This window comes from Tenebrio molitor, chromosome 9 (genome assembly GCF_963966145.1).
Source record: "Tenebrio molitor chromosome 9, icTenMoli1.1, whole genome shotgun sequence".
Lineage (NCBI taxonomy): Eukaryota > Metazoa > Arthropoda > Insecta > Coleoptera > Tenebrionidae > Tenebrio > Tenebrio molitor.
The window spans coordinates 13,235,994-13,248,306 of NC_091054.1; the positions used below are offsets into that span (position 1 = coordinate 13,235,994).

General features: G+C 34.8%; 1 protein-coding gene across 1 annotated transcript; it reads right to left on the reverse strand.

Moving 5' to 3' along the window:
* Window positions 1-9,062: 9,062 nt before the first annotated feature.
* Window positions 9,063-10,753, reverse strand: LOC138139111 (uncharacterized). The gene is made up of 3 exons (XM_069059275.1): window positions 10,564-10,753; window positions 10,388-10,506; window positions 9,063-10,326 (listed from the first exon to the last, which is right to left on the reverse strand). Exons 1-3 carry the CDS (start codon window positions 10,648-10,650, stop codon window positions 9,294-9,296), a joined length of 1,239 nt encoding a protein of 412 aa, XP_068915376.1. The 5' UTR covers window positions 10,651-10,753; the 3' UTR covers window positions 9,063-9,293.
* Window positions 10,754-12,313: the final 1,560 nt, after the last annotated feature.

Here is a 12,313-nt window from a genome sequence, read left to right on the forward strand (position 1 = left end):
TAGCAACCCCATGATGTCATAAGAAATCAATAATACCTAGATCTTTCGGTGGGGAGGTTTTTTACGCCGTCACCCTCCGTGCAAAGGCATTTGCACTCGGCGCCCAGACGGACTTGCGGATTTAATAACAATCAAGGGTTGCTGGATGGACACGAGAGGATGAAAGCGCAGGGGATGGACCACTCATTCGACTGTGACTAAACCGTTTTATCGCTTGGATCCTGCCTCCCACTCGCTCCGTTAAAATTTGTTCCCCGATAACGAAGCAAATAATTACTTAACGATGATAATGACTGAATCTTGAACGCAGGACATGTCTTGTACATCAAACAGCTAAAGACAGCTCTGACGCATTTCGTCAATTCGGGAACGTCATCAGCATGATAATTCGTCTTGCGAGTTCGTGTTGTTAATAATTCAAACTGTATCATTTTTGATTATGAAAATTATTTTTTTTTATTAAAAATTTTGTTTCACAATAAAAAAATTAAAATAAACCTTTACATCTGTTTTGGATAAGTAAACGTCCATAATTATAAAAAATATATATACTGAAAATTAGTAGAGACACCATTTTTACTCTTGTGGCTATTTGAAAAACTGTTTCTACATAATCTTCCCTCGAAAGATTGTGATTTTCTTTTGCTTTTTTTTGCTGAGATCGTAAATAGAAGACTTATAATTTTATTTCTAATGACAAACAAGCTGAAGCTAAGTTGTGATGAAGCAAGGAAAACAACACGAAAATAGCTTGTTTTTCTCTCCATTCTTGTGGCATTTTAATGTCAATGACATAACAAAAATAAAAAAATGTCTTGAAAAACATAATGTTAAGTTGCCTCATATTGTACTGAATTTATGAAATTATTTTTTATATTTTAGAATTGATTATACAGGGTGTTCCAAAATTTGCGAATTCCGAATTCAGAGCGTGGTAGGGAAGGACCCAGTGAAGTTCATAAACACTTAGAAAAAAAAAATTCGCTCTTCCTGAAGAAGACATAAGCACTTTAATTTTGTTCAATTCATAGCAACCTGCATATCCACAGTAATAAAATACTATTCAAGCTACGTTGCCGTTTCATTTTTAAGAAAAATTACAAAAAATTTAGATTTTTTTACTTCAGTGTAAAGCTATTCAGCAATATTTCAGTGTATTATTGTCATTTACACAAAAAAACTTCCAATATTAATGTTCCAACTCTACTTTTTAACATCTGTTGCAGATGTAGTTGCATCCGTTACCTTGAATTACCAATTAATACAAAATTCCCTAGAATTTGAAAATTTATTTTTTTTATTTAAAACAAGTGTGCAAATTCGAAAAAATAACATAAAAAACTCGTTTTATAAGGGCATTGGCGCACTCGTCCCATAGAAAACTCCCCTACGGCTCGTTTTCTACATTTGGGACTCGTGCGCCAAATCAACCCTTATAAAACTCGTTCTTTAATATACTATTAACATACCGAGAGAAAAATTGTCAGCGAGGCCTCTTGCGGTAGGGGCAGGACAATCTCGAGGATGTTAAGGTTTTACATGAAAACTATTAAAATGACGGTTACGTTAACGGCCGGCATTAAAAGCAAATTGAATTTCGCGGCCTATTTGCTTTAAGTGTACCTAATTTGTTATTTGTATCAATACTGATAAGAATTTGCCAATAAAATCTTTACGAATACGACCTGCTCAGGTGCAAAAGTGCAACAACACAACTCGAATAAACGTTAAGTTGACTTGAGAAATCTTTATATTCAGTTGAATTCAACGTCGCAAGTTCCAGACAACAAATTACCATTGAAAGTCAGACTTTGATGTTTTTTGCTTGAATGCTCGTTACAGCTTCTACCACACCGCCATCATTATTTACGGATTTTGATCTAAAGCTGAAATTTATTATCGCTCCTGACAGAATTACGACGACGATGGCTAAGAAATTATTCGCAAGGGTACGAAAATTTACAACGGCTATTCCCATCGAGCGAATTTTAGTTTATTTGTACCTAACCATGTTCCAACACGAAGAAATTACTTAACGAGATATAAAAAACACATCAACAATAACAAATAAGTAATTACTCGTGATATTGATTTAAGAAGAAAAACCGGTCAAGGGCGCAAAGGACACTTTAATTGTAACGACAAAGGACGCACCTTAACTATTTTTTCACGGTGGTGTGTCTAAAAATACTCGTGTATAATATTTTTTAACCTGGGAGATAAATTAGCTGGATTAAAAGTGAAACGTTTTTGCATTTTTTTGAAAGCCACGTATCGATTACAAATTATCCTAATTGCTGAAATAGGATTCTATAAGACAGTGTCATAGCAACCAGAAATTACTTTCATGCGTCGTGTCATCGAACAATCTGAATTACAGCGTGTTTTCTAAATAACTTCGACCTAGATATTGTTTCTCTGGAAAAATGGTTGCAAAGTGTTTGCAACTATCAGTTTTTCTTGACAATTTCAAATGTTGATAATTTCGTTTATGAAATAATTTTTAGCTTATTTTTGGTCAAATTTTTAATATTGTCAAGCACCTGTCTTTACATTGATTATAAAATTTCAGCAATAAAGTTACAACGTATGACAAAATATAACATAATATCAAGATAAAATGGATGGAAAAGCTCAAAAAAATTCAATGCTATCTATAATTACGCAATGTTCTTACCGCATAGCTTATAATAAGAAAATTTTCAAACTATCTTCTGGACAACAAGAATATTTTGTCACGGACACTATATACACTATAACTGAAGTGAACTTTGACGTTAAAAATATTGTGACCATCATGGGGGGTGAGATAAAGTACCTACAGTTATTTATATTTACCTGGTGGTTAAGAACCCAAAGGTGGCCCAATATCTTTGACGTTTACTAACTAAACAAATATTTTGAATATAAACTATTTGTTTATCAAGGATGTTAATGTAAGTTAAATTAAAATTAAATAGGAAATGGTTTTTCTTGTTTACTGACGTACATTTTGAGTGACTTAATGTAAAGAAGATTTAAAATATTATCTGTTTGTTCTACAACGCTTAATTCCTTGTCCCTTTACTTGCTTTATGACAAAATTCATTTTGGACTTGCAAAAGCATGTTCTAAATGTTAAAAATAAATATCCTACTTGTTCTGAAGTTATATTAATCTTCCTCGCTTTTGTATAATGAATATAAAACAAAATGTGTACTCATTTTTTGCAAGCTATCGGGCCTTCAAATAAATATATATTTAGAGTAGGCGTAGGCGACATTTTAATTCTGTTAACAGGGTAAAGTAATTTTTGTACGTAACCAATTATTCTCCGGAGTTATACAGCTTACATAGTAAGCTTTTTCCCAATTTCATATTGTCATATTCCGTGGAGGGGGAATAGGGAGAATGCACTACAAAAATTAAAAATATTTTCTAACCTAACTTTATTTCGTTAAAATGTCAGGCGTTTCTTGTGTCATTTTCTACGCTGGAAAAATGTTACAAACAATTGAATTTCCATAGGTTGCTCGAAATATAAATTTATTTGAAGGCCCGTTATAATAATACTAACCAATAAAAGAAAAAATAATGACAAGGTAATAACTGAAGAATGTAAGTACTATTGGGAGCAAAAAAAGTGGGACATCAACATTACTGTCTTGACCTCTATCTGTTTCTAACCCTACTTTGAATTGATTGACGTTGTCATTAAGTATTGTAGGGAATGAGTGTAAGTAAGCACGTAGTGAATATTTATTTAATGCAAAGTCCCAATCAAAATTTACCTTTATCAAAAGAAGAGGGTATTTGGAAAAGGAAAATAGGAGTATGAAATAAATTTTTAAACTGTCTGTTACAATAGTGTCAAATTCAAAATGACAATAAAGCTTGAACTACATCGAATTTTTCAAAACTGACAGAAATTTGATGTCCCACTTTTTATGCCCGCAATAGTCCATATAGTCTATTTTTTAATCAAAGAACCACAACACCGCAATTTACACCCAAAATAGAGCTGACAACATTGTACACTTTTGACATAGGGTGAAAAAGCTCATCATATAAAAATTGAGGTTATTAGAGATATTAGTAGCGCAGCATGTTAATAAAGTTAATAACAACTAATAACAACTAATTTGAGAGTTTAATAAATGTCTTACTTTGCGAGGCATTTTTAATAACTCGTTCAAATTTTAGCTACGGGTTTGCGTACTTCAAGGACATTAAAAATGACAGACGTTGGCTGGTATAGCCAATAAATATCATTAAATTCCCTAAATTTATTACAATTTTATATTTACAAACCTAAATCAACAGGTCGTGGTTCTCTGATTAAAAAAATAGACTATCTATCTGTGTTTACATAATAATTTTACCTTTTACAAAAAATATTGTATTTCATAAAAAATACAAAAAAATACTTACCTAACTTTAGGGGGAAGAAATTTCCTGCGTGAGCACATTAGTGCAAAATGTCTCTTTCCGCATACGTTAGGGATAGGTAATAGCTATTTGCGCAATAAGTTAGGAAATGTATTTTTTTCCGTATTAGGCATGGGATTTTTGATCGAGACAATAGTCGAGATGAAAAACATGCCGTGTACGGAAAAAATATATTTCCTACGTTTTGCACACATGATTTTTTCTACTGGAGTTTTGAAAAATAAATTAAATTTGGATATTTTCAATATTCTATAGTAATTATTCTAAATTAAAAAGTGGAATCTAAATTCTTCTGTTTTCGTTACTATAGAGAAACAATTTTGTTTATAAAAAAAAAACAAAATTTGTGATAGCGTTTAAGGTGTTCGCTCGAGTAAATTTAAGGAGATTCTATTAAAATGACTGCTATAGTGAATCGTTTGATATTGAAGAATTTGTGAAACAGGCCGAATACCTGAAAAGTAACAGCGCACGAATATTGAACAACGTTTTTCGTTAGTTCAAGGAAAGTCTTAAAATATCATTAATCAGTTGTAAATTTTGAGGTTATCTTTGACAGATTTCAAGTTACGTATCTCAGGAAACGATCAAAATTGAACTTTTAGTGTTGAAATATTATTGTTAGAAAAAATATTCTACTTTTCCTAACTCAAGTTAGTATTCAAATATATTAGTTTTCCAAACTCTAGTAGAAAAATAACTATACAGGGTGTATCCGAATTCGACCGACAAACTTTCAGGGCAGATTTTACGATAAAAAATGACCATAAAACTCTTAATACATATGGGGTCAAAAACGCTTAGTTTGCGAGATAATAAACAAAAACCTCAAACCAATTAGGTACGATCTGAATTCCTTGGATTTTATGGGGTTATCTGAGCATTGAACAGGGGGGGCGAAATTTTAACAATTTTTCTAAATTGTACATATTTAGCTCCTTTTTATTTTTGTACGTTTCATCAAAAAATTCCACCTGATTCCTTTTGTTGCTGGTAGAACTTTTTAGTCGATTATCTCGCAAACTAAGCATTTTTCACCCCATATGTATTAAGAATTTTATGCTTATTTTTGATCTTAGAATCTGCCCTGAAAGTTTGTCGGTCGAATTCGGATGCACCCTGTATATTAGAAGCCCTAACAGATAAATCTCGGGTGGTGACAAGAATACCTACCTAATTAATAAATGTTCACGAGAAAATGAGTAAAAATATTGATTGAGAGAATCACTTAAATGTTCATTACTTTAGATGACTTTTTTAATGATGTTTAAACTTTATCAAAAGTAAGATTAAAAGACGAGAATTGTTAATTATAAAGAAATTGCTTCAACGTAGAAATTAACAAATTTGCTTGCAGGTGTATTCAGAACACGAACAAAATAAAAGTGAAAATTAGTTCACGAAATTAAAGACGCAGCAGCGACGTTATCTACGTGGAAATAAAATGTATGAGTGAGAGGAGTGTAAATAAAAATTGCAAATTTATTGGAAGGGTTTGATTGATCTCCAATAAAAAGTAGAACAATTTTGAAGTCAACAGAATTGCATGTGCTTGGGAAAAAGTGAAATTCTTAGAGTTAGCGTAAACACCAAATTTAAACCCGTCCATTTAACTATTCTTATTCTGATGTATTTCTTTATTACATATACAAAAATGCATGTATTTCATTATTTAATTTTATTTTCTTTGTCAAGGAGCAACAGGACGATGCAGCAACTGTTGCACGTTGTTGAACAGCGTGTTTTGTACCAATACTCTGAGATGGTTTACGAAAACCATTTGACACATGATATTATTGAAGGTTGCGCACGTTGAACTGATCAACAACTTGCTTATTAAACCTTTCCATACACTTCGTGGAGCAACATTTGCTGTCACTTCTCGTTAAAGAGTGTCGTTCCTGAAACCGGCAGCGTCAATGGAGTAATCATCCCCGTCCCAGTAAACAAAAGCGACTCCCGCCAACGTCTCCTCTATTTTTAGACCTCCCGTGGAAAATTCCCCGTTTCACCTGAACAATAATTGTTTATGATGTGTGAAGACGAAGATGAACAATAGTGTTTAATGAGGACGAGTTCCCGGATCTAGGCTCAGGGTTGCGCCACTTAGTGGCCTAGTTATAAATAGGGTTGTTTACCAAAACTGCCAAAACCACATAAATCAGCGATCAAACAGGAGGGGCCTTGTTTGGTCAGTAGTTATTGCTCGCTAATAAATTGTTAAATGGTTTCGTAATTGGAAAACAAACAAAATAACCAAACTGATACCGCTCTAATCTAATTATTGATTCGGAGACGAGCGCGTTGCATTTTCATGACCATAAATGGCACATTTGCATATGCAGATTTGTTCCATTACGCCCTACAATAACAACCGTGTCGGTCTTTTTTTAACGAAATGTGGCATGGTAATGCACTGAATGCACAATGTATGCATCAGTTTGATTAAAAAATAAACATTGTTACTTGGATCGGCGGTAACGTATCAGAAAATAGTTTCAATAATTCAAATAACTCTTTGTCCATGCCTCTCTATCGCGGAGCACCGCAAGAGTCAGTTGTTGGACCAACATTGTTCCCAACATTTATTTGAAATTTTTATTATTTTATTTTCAATTATGCTGGTTAAATAGTAACACGATCTAAGTAATTAAAAACATATTACAACGACAGAATTGCAAACATGTTTTAAATTTAATTCAAGCAATACTTTGTTTGTTGCATGTTTCAGCACTTTCAGCTAAATTCACTTATTCACACATCGCCTATCAACTGCGTAGGTATCATTCTGCTTTGACGACAAACTTGTTTTTGCACAAAATTAAGTCAACAACCCCCATTAAAATAATCACAGGTAATTAACGTTAAAATCTTGGAAGTTTGAGAGTTCATCCACCTTTTTGTAAAGTGTGCGCAAATCAATTATTTTAATAAAAGCTAATACACCGGCGCCCTATCTTCTAAATTACGTCATCCGTTAATGCAAGCACTAATAACATTATAATGAAACAACCCCCGAGACCGGGTGTTTGATGTCTATACATAATTTTTATTAACCACTCCTGTAAAATTACGCTGCCAAAATAAAAACGAACGAGTTATTTATGGCACATAAACATTAAAAAAACGACAACAGCAATGAAATAAAGATTAAAAAAGGTTACAGGAATTGAGAGAATGAAAAAGGAGTGGAGAACAGCGAAGTGAAAAAACGGGAACAGTGTTGTGGAAAATAAATATAATTAAATTTGACTCATAAAAAAGGAAGAGACATTGTAGAAATGACCTGAGGTTTGTTGAGGTTTTTATAGACGGACTAGGCAAATAGATACTTGGGAATAGGTGAAAAATGTGAAACATTGTGTATGATAGAACAAACTAAGGATTTAAAAAAATTGTTAGTGGTTGAAAAAAAAATCAAATCGGATTAGGATAGGTTAATAAAATCATTAAAAAACCCTGATCGATTTAAAAATTTTGATCTATATAAGGATGAAACTACACTAACTGTTTGAGAATAACAATATAACAGCAATAGGGTATTTTAATATTTGTTATATTAAATAAAAGAATATTTTCCAGTTGTGTACGGTTAACACGGGGTGCCTATGCAACCCAACATACACAAGCTGTGGAAGGAAGTTTGCATAGAAGGAACAATGAGCATTATTTAATTTTGTGTGGGAATATTTCAAAAGTAATCAAATTAATGCGTAAACCTATGCAATCCAAACAAAAATAGTCTTATTATTAATCTCATTATTAGTTATTTCAAAAGAAAATGAGTCTAAAAATTGAAAATAAGGCCAAATAGTGTTTGGCGATATTGAACGAAATATATTGTAGTTTGTGTTGCGGGCTACACATATAATACTTGACATAAAAATGCCGTCAAATCACATAAAAAATTCCATAAAACTCCATTCATCAGACATTTGAAATCCCTTTTCATCGTGTTCTTACCAAAATGAGTAAATTTTTGTATCTGACTTCGTCCCAATAATGTAAGGTTAGGTATGTCTTTCCTAAATCAATTTTAATTCGCTTGAAACCAATTTCGGTCTTGAATTTCTCACGGAAAATACTACATCAGTCTTAGAAATGACTACTGTAGAATTATATATGTACGACTTGTCAGATGGGTGGTGTGGTAATTTGGGGCCTCTCTGTCCCGTCAAGGCGGTCTGGCACACCAGTATCGTAGTCTTCGGCAAAGAATACGTGTTTGGTAACAACGGCATTAAATTTCACAATCCGGTAATTGTGACAATATGCAATAAATGAGACAATAACATGTTTCTTGCAGGGAATTCCTCAGAAAAAAATTGAATTAGGGAAAACTAACATCTCTGCGTTGGAATTCAAGCTGTACGTCAAGGAATTAAAATACACCACTTGGACGTAATTTGCAAATTATTTTGTTGGTTCGGGCCTAACAGTCGCTTTTCAGTGCCTCATCGTATCACCCTTTTGAACACAACTGCAACAACTTTACCGACCACATTGCGAATTATTTGGGTGTGGGGCCAATACCAGAGATCGTTTTTCAGTCGATAGAGAAGTTGCTTGAGTCACCCTTTTACTCGAAAGTGGTCGACTGGGTAACGAAAAATGGACAAAATCAAAAATAAATCTTTCAAATTTTCAAGCATTTTTATTGAATTGTTTCTATAATACAAGTAAATATAAAAATTTTGAGAAAGTTTCTTAAAACCTCTTACAAATATTTAAACTGTGATTCTCAACGACTAAACGAAAAAACCCTATCATGGGTGTGAAATTTTAAGTTGGCAGTATTGTCAATGGAGCCCTGGTTGTAGGACGCCATTTTTTACAAAAGAATGACGAGTAAACAGGACAGCGCACTAGTTGTCCTTCGAAAGCGCTTGAATCTGCATTTGAAGCGCTCTCATGAATTTGGTGCTTCTTCCGAAAGCTGAGCGGACACGGTTCATGTTCAGGCGGCTGAGGTCAAGGCCATATTGCGATAAATACAATATTAACTCTGTGGCCACTTTGTTCGGGACTTGACACTCGACGAGCTTATTAACGAAGAAGTTGGTGTCTATTCTTCTAATGAAGTCCTTTGTCTGGGTACACAGTGGGCTTTTGATCAAAGCAAAAAAATTCCCAGGGAGGACAGGCTTGATGGGATCCGCCCACGCTATACGATTCACGCTCATAAAAGTACCACCAATGACGTACGCGTAGTTGTCTATAATCATGGACAAGTACCCTGTATCGATAGAGAAGAAAGTGAGCGCAAATGCCTGCATCCCGGGAGTCAGTACTACTTGTACGAGATGTGCAATTTGGCATAACAGAGGCGACTCTTCCATCATCAGCTTGAAGAATATGGGAGCCACCATTTGGTATTTATCGTAGTAGTTGTACGAGTGGGTTAGAAGATGGTTCTGAGCACTTACTAAACTTGGAGAGACCTTTTCGTTGGGAGTGGTACGACCGTCGTACATCAGTGCCAACTCCAAAGGGGCGGCGCCTCTTCGGTCCCGAATTGTTGCATCCGCTCCGTAGTAGAGCATCAAGGACACTCCTTGGCACACTCCGCTCGAGTTGCCTCCAAATCGGAAGAGCTTGTGGAAGGGTGAATCTCCGAATTCATCCAAGACGTCGGGATCGGCCCCGATGCGCAGCAGGAAGTGAACGACTTGGATGTAATGACGCTGTAGTGCAAGATGCAGGACTGTCTGCTTAAAAGGGTAGCTGACGTTCACGCAGGCTTTCTTGTTTATCAGCTCCAAGGCGTAGTGCTCGCTGAAGAACCTCCAGTTGAAGGAATAGCGACTTAGGGCTAAGTACAGAGGTGTTTCTCCTCTCATATTCAACCCTTCCAAAGGAAACAAATCGAGGGATAACAAATAGTCGAAAATCTTCTTCCTGGAATTGAAGAAAGTAGTTACTTGAAGTATCACATTTTTTGGTACTTAGTTATATCTACTTTTCTAAAATAACGGATATTTGGAGAAGATTATTGCCTTCCGTGTCCCGTAATTCTCCATGCTTGGTCATCAATTTTTTGAGAGCTGGGATGTCTTCGTTGAGAATTACGGATCGTACCTGAAGAAGATTCAAATTTGAGGTTATTAGTACTTACTGTTGAAATTGTTATTTTACCAAGTTAGAAAGGTCAAAAGGACTTCCCTGGGAATCCTGACTGTCTAATGGAGGACTCCCAAGTTGCGAATTTCGTGGAGTGCTCATTTTAGAAGTTATTTTTTAAGTTTGAAAAAGTGTATTTGAAAACTTTTTAAGTTGTTGTACCAACATGGTTTTAGTTTTAGAGGAAAATGTTCCTAAATTGTAAACAAACACTATCTTGGTGATAAAAACGGTATTAATTTTCTTCTATGTTACTCATATGGTATTGAATGGGGGTAGAAAACATCCTCGTTCTAAAGTCTAAAAAAAGTCCGGAACAAAATGGGGAAGCATAAGGTATCTTGAGATGGGAAGAAGGAAAAAGTCAACTATTTTCTCTAAAAAAGTCATCATAAGACGAAAATGAATGACTGGAAGTACACTGCGTATAAATGCTATACATTTGAATGAGTTCTGTACCGTGTACAATGAAAACCAGTGAGTGAAAGACAGTGAGCGAAAAACGATGAGCGAAAGTGAAGTGAACGAAAGAGAAACCTTCAATCAGTGGTAACTATGGATACAGACTCACTTTCTAGTGAAGTATCAACAAAAGAATTTTTTTAAATATTTTACAGTGAAACAACAGAACGTTTAGTCATATTATAATCCTACGTTACTTTATCATTTTATAGGTAAATGCTTTTGATCTGCATCTGCGAGAGAGAAAGAGGAGAGAGTGAGTGAGAATAGGTGTTTGGTTGCCTTAGTGTCTTCCACGAATTTTCCGAACTTTAAAAATACTGCCTGTCACGAATAAATGCCCAGTAACCGTCAGTAAGTTTGAAGAAAATTTTCATGAAACATTTATTTTATTTGTACTAAGAAACGATGACTATTTCAGCAAGATACAATTGTCAGTATTTATGTAATCACTAGTAATTAATATGTCGGTCCTCCTCTGTTTCTTACTTATTCAGCTAATTGGTTAGACACATTCGAAATAAGCCAATCAATGCTTTTTGCCTGTGGTACGCTATCCTCAGCCGTAATTGGAGAACACCTACAGTGTTTGGAGGTGGCTGTAAATCCCTTCATCTTCCCTCCTTCCAGATCCCAGACTTTGTAGATTGGTGATAAGTCCGGCAAAGGAGAAGGTCATGGAAACAGATCAATATCAGCGTCATCTAGAAACTCCATAGTAACTCTCGTGGTAAGTGGCCTCGCAGTATTCTGCTGGAAAATGGGATTTACCAGTTCTTGAAGATATGGCATTAATACTGATTCCGGCATGTTACTGATGTAGGTAGCGAATCGCATTTAATAAATCATAGATAAATAAGAACATTATGGCGTTATACAGAAAACTACTAATTTCTTATTCTTTCACGACGTCTTCTGACCATTTCGCAACTATCACGAGTCCATAAAGAAAATCGAGATTCGTCACTAAAGATTATTCGATTCCATTCTTCATTCCAATGCAACCTTTTGTTAATTAAACCTGTCCAGCTGTCACCAGTTTCCTTGTTGATGAAAAACGATCCTGAAGGGTCATAAGTCGAAGAGCACCATCTTCGCGTCTGGGACGTCCAGGCAGTAAACGTTGTCGTTTCTTATTATTTTCTGTCCATCTTCGCCATCAAGGAGAAACTGTAGCCGCACTGCGTCCCACACGATCTAGTAACATGAGGAATGGATAATCCAGCTTTCCGTGGGTCGATTATTCAGTGAAAACGAAATTCAAAATATTTGTGTTTTAGTTTTTTCTTTTAAATTTACAAGA